The 17654-nt window shown below is 40.0% G+C and overlaps 2 protein-coding genes across 9 annotated transcripts in view; one reads left to right on the forward strand and one right to left on the reverse strand.

Annotated features, from left to right (window-relative positions):
• gnb1l (guanine nucleotide binding protein (G protein), beta polypeptide 1-like) overlaps window positions 1-17397 on the forward strand; it is a 44374-nt gene extending 26977 nt beyond the window's left edge. For 2 of the 6 annotated variants that reach the window (XM_088422942.1, XM_088422913.1), the window contains one exon: window positions 383-1105. In XM_088422942.1, coding sequence (XP_088279068.1) covers window positions 383-661 — 279 coding nt within the window. In that variant the 3' untranslated portion in view covers window positions 662-1105. Of the gene's footprint in view, window positions 1-382; window positions 1106-2805; window positions 4791-9899; window positions 10182-17050 lie in introns of those variants that run through there. The other 4 variants (XR_015866568.1, XR_015866569.1, XR_015866565.1 and 1 more) reach the window with 4 other exon arrangements.
• On the reverse strand, window positions 6690-16054 carry tbx1 (T-box transcription factor 1). 3 transcript variants are annotated; one of them, XM_088422899.1, is made up of 8 exons: window positions 15602-16054; window positions 13616-13943; window positions 11672-11773; window positions 11308-11479; window positions 10620-10775; window positions 9917-9984; window positions 9283-9383; window positions 6690-7701 (listed from the first exon to the last, which is right to left on the reverse strand). In XM_088422899.1, exons 1-8 carry the CDS (start codon window positions 15777-15779, stop codon window positions 7319-7321), a joined length of 1488 nt encoding a protein of 495 aa, XP_088279025.1. In that variant the 5' UTR covers window positions 15780-16054; the 3' UTR covers window positions 6690-7318. The 3 variants fall into 3 exon arrangements, with proteins under 3 accessions (XP_088279025.1, XP_088279017.1, XP_088279008.1); XM_088422891.1 differs by having other exon boundaries at window positions 11308-11464; window positions 13616-13994; XM_088422882.1 differs by having other exon boundaries at window positions 13616-13994.
• Window positions 17398-17654: the final 257 nt, after the last annotated feature.

The following is a 17654-nucleotide window of genomic DNA, read 5'->3' on the forward strand; positions in this document are numbered from 1 at the left end:
TATAGTTGCCTGAAAGGCTACAGTTTAGCCTATTTAGTACCCATCCATCCATTTTCTAAGGCCGCTTACCCTCACAAGGGTCGCAGGCTTCCTGGTGCCTATCCCAGCTGGCTTCGGGCAGTAGGCGGGGGACGCCCTCAACTGGTTGCCAGCCAAAAACACCAAAATACATGTAAGTCAAAAAGCGGTGGAGTAATAGAGGAAAATAAATTGAGAAAAGCTGAACAAGTTTCACACAGGTTTCCAAAAAATGTTTACAAAATATCAGTGGATTGAAATCATAGATGGGAGCCAGCATTAAATTCCAATTTTCTTGTTGCGAAAATTATTTTTTCCTGAAAAGCCCCGGCATTAATTTGTTTCCTTTGTTTGCTTTTTGTAGCTCCAGGACAGCGTGACTCTAACCAACCCTGGCATTTCCCAGCTGAGTCTCAGAGGAGATCGTAAACTGTTAGCATCAGCTGGCTGGGACCACCGAGTACGGATATTTGGCTGGAAGAAGCTGCGACCTCTCGCAGTGTTGCAGTACCACAGTGACACGGTGCTCAGTGTTGCATTCTCGGACCACAAGGACCCCAGGCAAAGACTACTAGCTGCTGGATCCAAAGACCAACGCATCAGTCTCTGGTCAATATACAATGAGGGACCTGACACTGTCTGACCCTCTGAATATATTACTAATGCTCAAGGGAATGATTAAATGTAGGAAAGGTGTCTGTGGGCCCCAACATACTGATTCAAATGCGGAACCATTTACATTTACTTGTTAAATTCCTTCCCATTAACTTTCATTTATACGTTTGTGTCATACTAGAAATATAACCTGCTTCTGTGACTAAGAATCATGGGAAATGTAGTCCTTGGAGTACCATCAAACGCTCTCCTGTTCCTGTCCAGTGGGGGTGGGGGGGATTTACAAGTATACTTATCAAGTGCAGTGAAGTAAAAATAGTTTCTGATGAAGAATTATTGTAATTGTATGTGTAATTATTCGTATGACACTCATGAATGATTTGAATTGGAATTGACGATTCCCCAATAAAAATATACTCTATCATAGTACCATATATATATATATATATATATATATATATATATATATATATATATATATATATATATATATATATATATATATATATATATATATATAACATAATTTCTGCCGGGTGACGCATACTTTCAACGTGCATCCCTCGGGACTAATCTAAAAACCTAATCTCCATCTACTCTTTCATTCAACAAAACCTGACGATTTACCAACATTTTTGACATCTTCGTCTTCCATGTTTGTTTGATCTTGCAGAGAAAAAAACACATTTTTTGTTACATAAATGCTGGTCAGCCTCATGCTGTGAGGCAATGATCAAGTATATGATAACTAGTCGTCGTCACGACCATGCTTCTGGGAGTAACTTCTAAATTCAATTGTCGGTATGAAGTTTATTTCATGCATTATTTGACATCCCATGTTTTATTTTGAAGCATTCATTATCTAGCTTCCTTTACGACCAGCTGCATCGGCAGAAAGATTGATCTGGGGTGCTCGGGTTAAAAATGTCACCAATAAAAACAAACTCACTTCAGAGCGCACATGCCGCATACTACCTGGTATATTAATTCATTGCTACTGTATTACAGAACAACATAAACAATGCCCACATGACTAATTAATATGGTAATCTATTCACGTGTAGCCGATTTTGCTTGCACGAGGGATCAGCAGGAGACTAAATGACTGCAAGAAGTCGGTAAGTTTAGTGACACGTGTCGAGAATATTATTTTGAATTGACCTAAAGTGTAACTCCAAGATGGATATCGGAAGGTTATTCGCCAGCACCAAGAAGAAAGCGGCGAGGAATGAGGGAGCTAAATGAAGTCCTAACTAGCTAGGAAATAGAAGGCAGCTAACGTTATTCCTTTTGACAAGCCAACCATATTAATTTGCTATACGAGCTGTCAGGAATTTGCGGTGAGTTTCAAGAGCATGAAACGATGATCATTTTGAGAACGCAGCTTTGAGCTTGTGTTAGTTGAGAAATATAGCGCCTGGATCAGGCGTGTCGAACGGTTCTGGCCTGCCAATGGCTTTAATCCGGACCGCGAGATTATTTTGAGAAGTATAAAATTGTGCTCAATTTTTAATAAATGAAAAACTTGAAAGGTATGATGATTAATTGTAATCTTAATATTATATGATTAATACTGATTTTGTACTTGTTTTTTGGTCAGTTTTAATTAAAAATCAGTGGTTGCAATATTTAACTTTATTCTAAATCCACCTTGGAATTACTTTGTCCTTTTTGGTGCGCAATTTTTGGGACCACAACCATTTTCTGTCAGAACCCATAGTTTCTTTAATACTGGGAGTCCCGGGGACCCACAGTTTTCATAGGTTAAATGAACACTGACGATGCAGGTGAAATTCAGCCTCCGGTGAGCGCTCGTCCCAGAGTAGTTTGCCAAACTAGATGAAAAAAATTGCAATTATGGTTACCAATCTGACATGAGGCGTACAACACATCTGAGCAGCTATGTAATGCTGTATTGTTATTTTAGCTGGACTTTTCTTAAAATAGGCCATACTGTATTTGTCAAACAAGGTAAATCACAGCAGGCCTAGAACAGAGACATTTGGTTTAACATATCAGCTGTTACGGTCTTTGGTCAACATTACCCGACGTAATATGTTGCTCTTGCGACCAACTGTTTTAAATGGAATGCTAAAGATGTGTTTTTTTCATTTTTTTGTGAAAGAGGAAGTTTATCACAAAGACATGAAACTGTTGCTTTTCTGTCCACAGTTCAATAAATGATTGAGTTAATGAGCAGCTTGGGAGCTGATGTGTTCAAATATCACACGCAAAAAAGACAATGACCATGGCTTCAAGCGCTGGACATTGTGCTGCATAGAGGATTCGTCTCCTGACGTGGTCACCAGAGTTCATCACGAAAAGATCCATCACACCGCACAGGAAAGGTCTGTAAGTTTAAAAGCCGGACCATCACAACAGCAACACATCATTAGGAAGGGGAGAAAACACAACAGCGATAGACAAGCTGCTTTGTTCCCTAGAATTTCAGTACTTTTACTGTAATACTCCATTTTAAGGTTTAACCTTTTATTCTTTTGGAAGTTTGAGTTGTGCACCATCTTTTGAGGTCACTTTTATCAGTCTGTGTAAAGATTCACTAATTGTTTAGAATACTTTTACCTTTTATGATCAAAACAAGATAACCAAACTTCTTTTGGATTTTGATGCTTTTATGTGTACTTCTGTAAGTATAGTGGTAATATAGGATACGTGAGGACCTCCCCCCTCCACACACAGACACACACCCCTCACCCGCTCGGTTTCCAGGACATGTTTTCCTTGTACCCCGCAGAGGTCCGTCTATGCCTTTTGTCCCTGACCTCTCAGCTGACATTTCCCATTCATAATAGCTTCCTAAGTCTCATGTTGGCTTTGAACAAACACCAGCGGCGGCGCGGGCCAGCTTCCGTCTTTCGTTTGATAAATCAAATGTCGGGTTCATTGGTGCAGATGTCATCTGAATGGGACAGACAGCAACCTGCTGCTCGGTCAGATTGCTGGCTGGTGGACCTCGTAAATCACTTCATAATGGATCTTTTAGGAAGTCAATAAATGGACAGGGACACCCCCTTCTACAATAGCCCCTGTGCTCCACTTATCTCCCCTCGTGTGTCTTCTTTGCCTTTCAGAGTCAAAGTTCAGCTTGACCGGGTTATAGGATGTAGCCATGCGGGTGGTTTTGCCATTTTATGTGGACCTAATACTATCATTGTATAGCACTTTACACTATCTAACATATCCCATTTTTATAGCACTGGAATGTTTTTAGAACGTAAAGTTAGTGGCCTTGCTTTCAGGGCCCTCAAGGCCTTCTCTGATGGCCTAAACACCCATCAAAAGCACTGACCTGCAAACTGTAAATTGTTAAATGCAATGTGACTTGGCTGTGCAGCCCACACACTTTTGTGACTTATTATTATTACATTATTATTATTACTTTTTTGTCCAATCGGAGTTCAGCTTCTGTTTGCTATATTAGCCTAAAATTCCTTAGGCATTCAGAGTCATGTTTGCAGGCACTGTGCATTTGAAACAACATAGTTTCTCCTTAAATCCACACCTTGAACTGATACACACATTTGCTTTACCAGTGGATTGTCTCCTGATGGCTGGCAAAAAAAAAAAAGGCAGATGAGCTGCACTGGACTACAAGCTGCAGGTCTCAAATCATGAGAAAAACGTTGCGGCCTATAGTCCCAAAAATACAGTGTGTGTGTGCGTGTGTGGCTGCACAATTATTCAAATTTTAATTGCGATCACAATATTGGCCGCCATGATTAATTAAGATGATCCTCAGCGATATTAAGATTTAAAAAGTTCAGTACTATTTTTGATTACAAGTCAAATCAAACACTTAACCATCCTACCACCAGGGGACATTGTATCCCAACTGTTCCAAAAAATTTGGTTTGAAATGACTGAAAATGACATTTTGACCACTAATTGATTAAAATTAGTTTAAAAGTAAATAATGTGCTCGGTTTTAAGTAGGCTTCTTTTTTCATTGGTTTGCACTCAGCAAGTAAGTTAATAGGTGTTGCCCTGTGTGCCAAGTTTCTGCTATGTTTTGTGCATTTGTATTAATTATTACTTACCATATATTTACATTTGTTTTTTATTATTATTTGTATGTATCAAGCCCTGAAACCTTGTTTATATACTGCTTGTTTAAAATGAAAGGGCAATAACTAGACATGTTTGACCAAACATGATGAATTATCGTGATTAATTATCGTGATTTCAAAAATAATCGTGATTATTCGTTTGGCCCTAATCATGCAGCCCTAATATATATATATATATATATATATATATATATATATATTATATATATATATATATATATATATATATATATATATATATATATATATATATATATATTCACTCACACACACACACACACAGACTGTAGGAGAACTCACATGAGTAGTTTTTAAATAATGGTACCCCATATTTTGGTGATAGAGGCTTCATGCAGCAGATGTTCCACATGCAGATAAGTGTTACATGATGCTTTAGGTTGCATTGTCATCCATCATCAGTTTCCTCATTTTTCAATGGCACATGCTTGGCATCCTGTGAGAGGAAACTCCAGATATTTCAGCTTTCTTGTGTAATATTCCCTGATTGATAAATAATATGTCATACTTTATAAACCCATAAATGTACTATTTATGTGAGTTTAAAATATGGCATTGGAAAAGTACTTCTTGTTCCTACTACATTTTTTTACTTTAAGTGAAATCAATTTATTACTGTTTCAATAAAAGTCCAGAAAACGCTTAAAACATACAAAAACTATAAGTTGCATGAATAGTTACATCCGTTTTTTTTTCTTAGTTTAATTTTTTAAATGAAATTTAAGGTTACGGACAGCGCTCAATGAGCTTTGTTTTCATTGGATGTTATTGTTTTTCTGTAAGTGTTTTTCATGCAGCTTTTGTCAATATGATTGAATTATTGCAGTAACTCGAGATTTCACAATACTTTCATTTGAAGTATTTCAGTAGAAACAGACCTTTACAGTGGGCTATCATTTGCTGCAACTAACCTCCTTGTTGCCAGCGCTATCCAGCAATGTGAGCTGCAAGGCGAGCGCACAGCACAGCAGGCGACCAATAGATCGCCAGACCTCCGCTTCCTGACCAGACAAATTAGGTTATGCAAGTTGTAGTGAACAGCGTGTGGCCTGCATGGTAACACTGACGCTGATGAAATAAAACATCTACATTTGATATCAAATGTTTAGAAATGTACGTTCATAAATGATTAAATAGCGGACGGAACCTTTAATGAATCAATGGTAAAGTTGGCATGAATTCAAGTAAGGTGGAAGCATTTGGAAGCAACCCTAAAAAGAAAGAAAAAAACGAAAATGGTACAATCAATTGATTCGACATGAAACGAATGGAAACATTATTTAACCTCTGACACCTTTACAAGCCATTAAACAGTCAGAGGTCAGGCGCCCTCAGGCATCCTTTTCTCCTGCTTCCCCCTCATTGGCAGCTGGTCTCGAGGCAAAGAAGAAAAACACATAAATTAAAATTGAAAAATTAAACATTAGGTTGGTTTCCCTTTATATCAAGACAGGGATAAATCCTGAAGCAAATCTGCTCCAAGTAAAATTATCAGTGACAACAAAAGCATTCCTGACGTAGTCATATTCTGGAAATATAATCAAACTGTCCGGACTGGATGTAATTAGTTGTGTCCTTTTATGGCACATTTACAACACTACCACGTTTTTCCTTGGGTGGAAACAACAATATACTATAGACTACAATTCAACTGTATGTACATGGTGGCTTTTGTTTTCATCATTTAATGTGCTTTAATATGAATGGTACATTTGCAAGGGTATAAACTTTACCTTAAGTTTAACTGTGTGGTGCTTTTACAATTCGTGTTTTTATATTATTATTACCATTATTATTATCATTTTCTTATCGTTAATTGACCTGTGTTTAAAATTAAATGTTTACTACAAGATGAGGGAGCTTATTGCCGTCAGGAGGGCACAACATAAGAGAATCAATTCACGGAATATATCAATCAGTTTCTAATCTTTCAATGGAAGCCCCACACAAAAAAGATGGTTTGATTAATTGGAATTTAATGTTCACGTTACAGACACAGAACAGTCATTCTGCTTCATTTATTTACTGAGAATTGCTGCAAGTCAGTGCCATGGTACAAGCTTCTCAGAGCAGCTCAAAATGTTCACGTTTGATGCTCCGTCCATTTCCCCCCCTCCTCAGCAGACAAATAAACATTTTGATGTGTTTCCACAGCCGCTCCGATGAGCTCAGCATGCAAACATGTCGTCTACCTACAAGGTTGAGGGAGAGTATAACGTATGGCTTTTTTTTGTTTTGAAAGCATTAGAAACAAAGCAAATCCAAAAGTGCATTCAACACAAAAAATATTCAATTCCAGTCCGTGATCAAACGCGTTCTCCTCAGCCGGCCAGCTCAACGGCTGAACTCCTCAAGGTTAGCCGATGCGGAGCGATTGCCATTGAGTTCACGGGTCACAACGGGACCTTCTTTCAGGGCTCAACGCTGGTGTCTGTGCTTCCTGCAGAGATTCTTTAAATAAATACAGCAGGGTTTCGTTAGCAGAAAGTACTTTCAGTCTGTGAACACACCCTGCAGGTAGCATCAAAAGTTTCAAGGCTGGCTCCATCCGCGCAATGCAGTTGCACCATTAGCCGTCATTATCTCGGCCCGTAGTCGTAGCTGGCGGGCCCGCTGGTTGCCGAGTACATGTTAGCCGTGGCCGGGTTCATGTGGTGGTGGTAGGTATGTCCTCTGATGCTGGGTAAGGGGTAAGGGGACGGCCTGCTCTTGGCTCCCAGGTAGTGTTCATAGGTGCTGGGGTACTTGTAAGGGTGGTGGTGCAGGGTGTCCGGGGGCAGGGTGTGAGGGTCTGGCCGGAGGTCGCGCGGAGGGCTGGGGCGCCCGCCAGTGAGCGGCACGGCGTGGAGGCCTCCCGGGACGGGCAGGGCGGGACTGAGGACGCGGGACATCAGCTGGTGAGCGGGGTCAGCATGTATCGGTGTGCCGCCGGGCTCTCGCTCATATTCCCGCCTGCTGTCATCTGAGAAGATGGACAGTGGCGCATTTAGGTACTATCATCGCAATTTGAAATGCTCATTATTGACCCTAACTTGTAAACAAAGACTGAGAGAATTGCAGTATTTTACGCCGCTGATATTTCAGAATCCTTTTTTTTCCTCATCGATATTAGCAAATGTTTTGGGGGAGAAAATGAAGAATTAATAAATTGGTCTTGGATAAACAAACACCAATCAGCAAGTTACAGCACAATTTGTTGGAATGAGTTCCTGTTGAATTGTCTCACGCTACACGATATTTGAATCTTTACAAACATCATGTTTGAAGAAGTTTTCATTGTGTGTCAGGTCAATCATGCATGCAACAATGCTTTTTTTACGCTTGTTTTCTCAAAAGATTGTCAAATCTTCACATTTCTACTGTTTTTTTTAGTTAAGTGTTTTTTTTTTCTTTTTCCCTTGTCTGTAGCATAATGAGATTGTTTGTCAATAAAATAGATTTGCAAACTGTAAAACTCAATTTGGAATCTTAACCAGTCCTGTAACGTGCAATATTCCACGGAAGAAGGTGTGATATTCACTTTTGAGTTGGCATCAAAACCTCACTGTCGGTTTAGACCGGAATATGTCTCCACAGTACAGCGTTATATTGACATGACGAAGCAATTTGACTGTTACCATACACAGTGACACAAATGCTTGTTCTTTTGATGGCAGTGACATGTTCCATGACAGAGAGATTTCGTTCTGAGCAATGCACAAGGCAATGTGTGAAAGAAAATGACTTACCATGACGGGTTGCTATTTTTTACAAACCGTTTTGAGAAATGTACGTACGGTTTTACAAACTTCTCTGAGCTGAGAAATGTACACTGAGAAAAATTGTCACTGAAAAGATGGGCCGATCTATTTAAACAACTTGGATATTTGCTTTATGGTTGAACTACAAATTGGAAAGAATATCCAAAATTCATGTAAACGTAAATATTTGATACACACTCATATAAAATGGGGCCCCCTGCAACAACAACAAAAGTATCTTCAAAAAAAATGGGGGAAAGAAATTGAAATAAACTCCAACTGTGTATTCAGAGAACCCTTGTATTATTAACGATGGAAGCATATAACGTTATTGGAGTGTGTTTGGCTCAACCCCTTATGTCGCATACCCGATCAATGACATCAGCGATCGATTGACACGTGTCGATATTATAACTGATAACAAACTAGCCGTAAAATAGCATAATAGCTGCCAATGTGATCCACGTGATCATATCTGTGTATTAATTTTAATTTTGGCCAGTTCAGACTAAAGCTAAAAAAATGATATTGTCAGTTATGGACATAAAATCGATTCATGAAAGTGTTGGTTATCTCAAAGGTTTTAATAACTAATACAAAGGACCTTTCATGTTCTTGTTTAATGAAAGGCCAGCGTTTTCTCGGTCCTTCAAATGCATCACTTTTTAAGCCGTAAATTGGATGGAACGTGGCCCACACTGACAGAAAGCCAGTTGTCAGGAAGACAGAAGCCGACCGGGTTTGATGTCGGCCAGCGGACTGGCAGGCCAAGCCCGCGTTGGAACAAAGAGGGAGCTGCAGACCTTTCTCTGTGCCGTTCTGCTGAGGAGGAGATGACATCGGGTTTCTTGTTCTGGCAAAAGCACTCATGATTGGCAGGGAGCCTGGCCTGTGATTCCTGGGCCTGCGAGGAGGAAGACAAGAGTCGTTCCATGAACGCTGAAGCCACAATTTCTTCAGCGTGTATTCAGATATTATGTTATAACAGCAATGCATGTCTTGGGTCCTTCCACCGTAGCCCGCCTTCTGTTCCGATTGATAAAAGTCAAAAGCCAGTCAGTGCGATGGTCCTTTCCAGTGATTAATAAGGCTACACTTCAGAGAAATCTGTTTAGTTAAAGCTTGAAAGAGGAAAAATGAACAGCATTTGGAAGAAATTGAGTCACTCGTTTCCGTACCAGATGTGTGGACTTTTGTGTATGGAGAAATTTTGCTAATCTATCAATGACTGAGAAGGGGCCGATAATCTTTGAAACAATATCCAGTGTTTTCCAAAGCTCACAGCCTTCATTGTGTACTTTTAACATGCAAGTCTGGGTGTTCCTATAATGCTTGCAAATGTTCCCTTTCCTTTGTTGCTCCTCATACCGGGGAGAAACATGTCCAAATTACTTTTTACTTTTTTTTTTTTTCCTAAAAGCATCAACAGAAACTCACCAATCTTCTGGGTCACAATCCCGGAAGCCTTTCGCGAAAGGGTTACTGGCTATCTTCAACTGGGTGATCTGAAGTCACAAGGAAATCAAAACACTTCAATGCAACTCAAGTTAAATAAGTGGGATTATCTTCATTCTTCGAGATCAATGTATTTGAGCAGATGTAAATAGAACTGCTACCTCTACTGCAGAATTAGCCAAGATTTTACCAAGATTTATTTAGTTTTGTGATTTTTTGATATAACATGTTATGCATAAACTCCCTTTGTATTTTATGTTGAATCTGGATTGAACTACACAATCTTGAATTTCATTGCGTACTGCATACTTAAACAAAATAAAATCGGATGCATTATTAACGTCACTTCATGCATGTTTATTACACTTCCTGTACTTTATTAAACACACCAACTTGTGTGCTTATATGGACTGCAGCGTCCATTACAGGTCTTGTGTGAAAGTGATCAGAAACATTCACAAAAAAAAACATAAATTTTAACAATACAAACTATGCAAACACGCACAATATAATGACTTGAATCCTGTTATGTGTGTGAATTACTCCATTGTTTATAACAAACCAAGCAATATTATCTGACTCGGTTAAATGCTCTTTGTCTGATATGATTTAGCAATCTATCTCACAAACATTGGAGATTAATAATATATTACAAATGCTCGTCATTTTAGATTTATTTTTTTACCCGATGGTTCTGGTACGCCGTGACCGCAGTGAAGCGAGTTTCCTCGAACACAAACGTTTTGTAGTTCTCTTCTGCGTACTTCTCGCTGTCTTTGCGAGGATCCACGTAGACCACGTGGAACCTGGGCTGGTAGCGGTGCATTGAGTTGAGAATGATCTGATGGAAAAAAATGGATTGATAAGAACTTCAAACAATTTGGAATGAATATATCGTGTGTGAAAAAACGAACACACATATATATATATATATATATATATATATATATATATATATATATATATATATATATATATATATATATATATATATATATAGTTGAAGCAAAACAATATGATACACTAAATTGCCTTTCAGAAATTTCTGAGCGTGAATACACTTATTCATATTTGTGGCTGTATAAAATCTGCACGAATGCACGCCCGCCGCGCAGCTGAGAAGCTTTCGGTTCAAATCACGATACAATGAGAACAAGCGCGGTCATAGGCTTAAGGAAATACATTAATGAGCTTTCCAAAAGACTGCTTTTATTTCTCATATGACAGTGAGTAAAAAAGGCGCTATGTGCATCACAACTTCATCAAATAAACGCTACCCGTCTAAATTGTATCGTGCACCTCTGCGCGCAGTAAGTTAACATGAGAAAATCACATTTTGTAGACGTAGGGATGATTCCAATAATTGCACTCACATGTCCGTTATCGTCCAAGAGGTTGTTGGTGAGTTTGAGTTTGTCAAAAGAAACAATCTGCTTCATCCACTGCGCGCCCTTGGCCGGAGAGTCCGGATGATAGTGGACTCTTCCCGGGGTCGCCGGGTCGGCTTTGCCCGCCACGAGCCACGAAGAGCTGTGGAACGCATACCTGCGGGGATCACTGGGGTCACTTATCACTCCATTTGTCTCATTATTGAAATATATAGATTAAGTCGTTTGACAATGTACTGTACTTGTAAAAGCCACGTTGTTTTTTGCATGCGAGTTTGTAAGATTTTCTGCCGCTGCGGGGCTCGTGTGCGACTTTTTTCAAACGCTGGGTTGAAGTGAGGAGGCTTACCTGTAACGTTTGTCGTCTACTGGCAAGAAGTCCATGAGGAGCATGTAGTCCGCCATTGGATCCATACCGAATATTTTCACTTGGAATGTTGGAAACATTCGCCTGGAGAATGCCAGAAAATATACATTCATTTCTCAAATGTATTTATCACCGGGAGCAACTTTGCTCCGAGTAACTGTTGAAGCTAAAAGAATAAATAGATAAAAGAATAATTAATATTGTTGACCAATTCAATCAAGACATTTTCCGTACTTGCGGAAATGCATTCGTAGAAGAAAATAGCCTGTTGAAGACATTTGCAGCAAGCTCGTGAATGACATAATCGTTTGTTGTCTTTTAATTTGCTATAAGTGACATTTTAAAATGTTTTTTTTTAACTTCTGATATTTTCCAGACACATTTAGCCCTCGCCAAAAGAGGCCAACATTTCACGTTCCCGCATTTACATTTTGTTCTTTCCACGCACGACTAAGTGTAACTACACGACCACACATGAAGATTTATGACGCATATAGCAGAGTTTAATCGTTCACCTGCAGCTCCTCGACGTCTCTGTGCCTAACGAGCTGACTAATGGTTGCAAGTCAATGAAAGGGATGCCGAAATCAACGCTCAATTAACGCTGGCGTTTAGGCTCTAAGACTGAAGGAGCTTAAAGTGCACTTGTCACACTGCACTGCGGAGAAGTTTCACTTTCAAGATTATCTTAAACCGGGCGATGCCTCTCACTATAACCATCAATTTACAAAGCACGCGTGCTCCACGTGTTGTCCCCTAACATGACTGAAAAAACTCAATTTTATTTCGTTAGGTAATAAAATTATCTGGATTCAGGTATAATTCTCGAATGTCGGATTCAGACGGTTTTATTTCTCGTTCTTTTTTATGTTTCATGACAAAAAAAAAAGGTTTAATGCAGCCCTTTTTCACATGATGGTAATTGATGCCACTAAAGTTCAGGAGTCGAAGCTGAAGGGGTAAACGCTCACTCTATATTAGGGGTCATCAACCCTTTTAAAAGTGAGACCTACTCTTTGAATGTTGATTCATGTAAAGGGCCACCGGTTTGATACACAGTTCTGATAATAAATGGCTCAAATAGTCTTAGTTTATCGTTATAATGTTATTCGCGATGTTTCACGCCATTCACTTATAGGAATAAATCTCATGTTCATGTCGCAATATAAAGATCAACATGGAATACTTTATCTATCAAACTCTCAAAGTATGGTCACGTCAAAAAAAAAACAAAACAGTCATTTCAACGTTTCAATATATACGAAGTGATGTATTAATGATCCCTGAAGGGTAAAAATAATAAAAGAAATGACTAAAACTCAATGAAAATCCAAGTCTGCAAATACAAAAGGCAATTGAAGACCATAACAAGAAAAAGTTTGGAAATAACCAAAAAGTGTAATTAAGAAGCAAGTAATGCACAAAAATCCAAATGAAAAAAAACCCAACCTATAATTGATGAGAAATTTTGAAGCGCAACCGTGCGTAAAATTTAGTTGTATGCCGTACGTATGGCGAGAAATATGAGGTGTTTGCTGTTCGAGCACGACACCCGCCTGACAAATATACGGTACAAAGACTCTTGCATGCTGCACAGCTAAAATCACTCAAGCGCTTGGGTGCATTCTGCCTAGATTTCAATCAATAAATAAACGCTACAATCACAGTTTAGTCGCGCGGGGATTTTAAATAATCCCTCGCGTAAACAAAGTGCGAGTGAAAATGAAGAAACGTGTGTAAATAAAGAAGAGCGCCTCAGCTTTGAAAGCAAAAACACTAACCGATACGTCAGGATAAGAATATAGCAAAATGAAAAGGCTCCCCGAACGCGATCAAGGAAAATATTCTACACCAAAATAGAGTGATAAAATAAGACATAATTAACGCTACAGGCTCATATGAAATATTCAGGCAAATGTCTCTCACCTCCCCGCCTTGGTGACGATCATCTCGGTCCCCAGCTGATTAAACTCGTCCCACAAGGCTTTCATTTCCAGCTGCACGTTAATGTTGGCCACTTTGGGGTTCTTTTTGACGATGCTCTTGCTGTTTGGGGTAGAGTTGGACGAGGACGACGAGCAAGGGGTCCCGGTGGGGTCGCTCGGCGGCGCCGGGCCCCCATAGCTGTAGTTGGGCTGAGTGGCCGGACAGGGCTCAAAGTGGGCCTCGTGTTGGGTATAAGGGTCCCCGGGGGAGGGCGAGAGGTGGTATCCCCCCGGGGTGTTGAGGCTGCTCAGGCTGCTGGTCGTGAAGGCTGCAACATCGCAAAAATGGGACAGCTGCGTCAGCCACGGGCTGGATATGGCTGAAATCATCCCAAAAAGACTGGATTTACTAATAGATCTTGCAGTCGGCAACACAAAACAAACTAAATAAACAAAGGCAGAATGAACCCGTTCCAAATGACGCTGCCAAGCTCGTTTTAAAAGTTTCCTTCGCGGGTTGTCATAAATCCCTGAGGTAGCATCCAAATGTGCCAAAACTATAGAAAGGCGTCCAAACTCCAGCGAATCCCGGGGGAATCCTGCAGTTTTCGATCGATTTTGCGCTTCAGTGTTGTTGCGCGCTGCTGCTGCTGTTGCCGCTGAGCTTGCGTGCTTGTGTGTGTGGTTGCGCGCAAGGCAGCCTATACTCTCTTATCTGGCGAGGAGGGCCTCCCCTTTGCGATAAAACCGGTTCTTATTTCTATTTAGATAAGGAACTGCAGGTAATGTGCCTTTTCCTTGCCCTGTGAAAAGACTGATTGACACACAAGTGCGCCCCTTCTTTTTAATGGGCTACCCGGCACCCTGTCCTGTTTGGATGGGGCCCGCATCACCCCCGTTGAAAAAAACCCCCAATAACAACATAACAATAGGTCCGCAATGTAAGCGAGTGACTTGAGTCAACATACACTGATTTACATGAATAAACAAACAGGCCCAAGCTGAATGTTGCTGAATGAGCAAATAATCGAAACGAGAAAATATTTTCATCGCTATACACACAGCACGGATGTTTTATCTACTTGTTTTGTTTTCATTTTACTTTACAACAGAATTGTGATCGTGCCTACTTGAAAGTGAATTTTTGGATTAATTTTGTCGGATGTTTACACTGCTGCATCCTAAAAACCTTAAATATATATATATATATATATATATATATATATATATATATATATATATATATATATATATATATATATATATATATATATATATATATATATATATATACACACACACACACACACACACACACACACACACAATTAAGTTCAAAGTTTGGAAACGCCTTACTATTTTAACAATCATCCAATTCAATTTTAGCTATACTCTTGCAAAAGCATCATCCACATCTTGAAGTCGGATGTGCAGGCAATGCTGTTGTCCGGGCGAAAAGGCCCAACACTTTGAAGAATCTAAAACACATTTTGTTTTATTTTTCTAAAACAAATAATTAAATAAAAAATGTCCTCATGCTGGCGACTTAAATATTAATCCACAACGGAGATTTAAATAGTGTAAAAAGCACTCAATTAGAGTGTTTTTGCAAACTTTTGATCAGTACTGTATAAAAATAAAGGTGTGTGTGCACGCGTGTGCGTGTGAATGTATGTATATATGGTTGCTACGCGTCAAATATCCTTTTTTATCTGTTCATTTATTTTACTATACGAAATTAGAGCGTTTGATGCAAATCTCGACTAAATAGATAAACTCATTAATTAGTGAATCAACTTGTTCGAATTGTTCTTCCGACAACAGGCATTCGGGAAGGTTTTTTTTTTTTTTTTTTTTGAAGCGTCCCATGAGTCGAATGCGCATAAGCCTTCGCCGGTAGCGGACTGAAAACAAGTTGGGGCTCAAACCGCCGACGCGGACGTCACGTTTCGTCACGCGTGATACGATCATCAAGGAACTCGTTTACCTTCCATTTCCCGGGTGACGGTGCTGTAATGCATCGTGCAGCAGCTGTCGCCGTCTGGTTTGTCCGGGCCGGCGCTCGCCTTGTCAAACGTCTCGTTTCCCGCTTGCTCTGCGGCGCAAATCAGAGAGGCAATACTGAAAGCATTCGCCCTGGGAGAGAGGGGACCACCGTCGTCCATAGGCAGGGGGCTCGAGTGGGGAAAGTCGCGCCTGCCCCTCCCGCGCCGCCTCCCCCTTCTCCAGACAGCAGGACAAGGCGAAGACCATGCGCGACAAAAGCCTGCTCACATGCCCGCACTGGCCAAAGTCTGCTTGCGAACTAACCCCGCCGTTACGGTGAAGTGAACCGGGTCGGTGAACCGCCGGTGTCGGAGCATAGTCAATCCGCCGAGTGGAGGGCGAGCGCGCGTTAATTCCGTGTTTGTGCTCGGTGTGTGAGCGCTGGCTGGTGTGTTGTCATGTGCGCCCGCCCGAAAAGCTGCCGCTGATACGAGAATGTCAGAAGGCAGCCACATCCGCATCCACGCCCCCCCCCTTGCGCGCGCGCGTACACGCGCGAGCAGCTCGGCATGTTTTATTTTAATAAGAGTTTGTCACTCATTTGGATGAGATCCACGCCACCCCAACGTCACGCTCAACTAGCGCCTGCGCCACTTTTCATTAGCCAAAACAAGCAGCCGACCTTGGTGGGAGTATAACCTTTTGAAATTTTGATTTATTTATTGTTCATATCATTTATTTGATCGCCCTTTTTTATTTACTGTCCCTTTTTGAGACAATCATTAAAGCGTGTCATTAAAATGCTTGTATTTAACATTTCAGTCACTGAATTGTACAATTTGTCTGAGTGTATGTGTACGCACGCGGATAATACGCGCATGTCATTTCTGTCATGTAATTAGTTTTCGTTATTTTTTTTAATCATGTTTGTTACAGACTCAAAGATTTTTTTTCACTGTACATCGCGATTGAATTCTAAATTTGAACTAAGTATGAAATAAACACATGCATCTAATACTTGGCGCAATATAAGCGCCTTAGTTTTATCGCAGTTCCACGCATTCTACATGGAAAATTTATACTAATAATAACAAGTCCAATACCATCTCCGATTCTCCAAAAAATTGAAAGCTTTATTCGAGAGATTAAAAATCTATAATTAATCGAGAGCACGAAATAAGCAAACCTAACCTTTTTAAAATAGACTTAAATGCTCACATAATGCATAATTTTTAAAAATAGACTTAAATGCTCACATAATACACCCTCGAGAAAGTGACACTGAAGTGAATTATTTATGCTTTTTTGCTATAATATTGATAACGCGCTATCATTTCAGTGACGATTTATGTGAAGCACTCTGTCTTATAAAGCCACTGCGATGGAGACGCGCAACACGCCTGCAGTCACTAAACTTTTTTTTTCTTTCTTACACACATGAACCTTGGAGGGAGCTGGACTTGACCTCTTGCACCCCCGCGTCGCCTTGTGGCTTCTCAGCTTGTCTGGGTTCGGCTTCGGTGTCCAAACCGAAATGTGGAAATGTGTTTTGTTGGACATTAACCGGATCCCGTCCAATTTACACATGAGGTCAACGAATAAAGCGAAGAGGCAGCAGCGGGGGGCTAATGGGATAAAGCAGTTAGAGGATTAGCTCTATTTATTTTGGCTGTTTCTCGGCGGAGAGCGTCAACAAACTGCACGCGGTTGGAGATACTGTAGATAGATAGATGGGTAGATAGATAGCTAGATAGCTAGATAGATAGCTAGATAGCTAGATAGATAGATAGATAGATAGATAGATAGATAGATTTTTATTGATTTTTCACTGGTTTTGTGTCACTTATAGCAACAAGATCCCTAATTTCGCATGTTTTTAATTGAAAACAAGTCCAACAACAACAACAACAACAACAATAATAATAATAATAATAATACACGAATGTTTATTATACTCAAAGACTGGCCACAACATACACATTTTATGCGAGGCTGAGATGATGTTATGAATAATAAAATAAAATGTTTTCAAGCTCTTTTCATTTTATATATGT

The sequence above is a fragment of the Hippichthys cyanospilos genome, chromosome 1 (assembly GCF_059441005.1).
Source record: "Hippichthys cyanospilos isolate Australia breed blue-spotted pipefish chromosome 1, RoL_Hcya_1.0, whole genome shotgun sequence".
Lineage (NCBI taxonomy): Eukaryota > Metazoa > Chordata > Actinopteri > Syngnathiformes > Syngnathidae > Hippichthys > Hippichthys cyanospilos.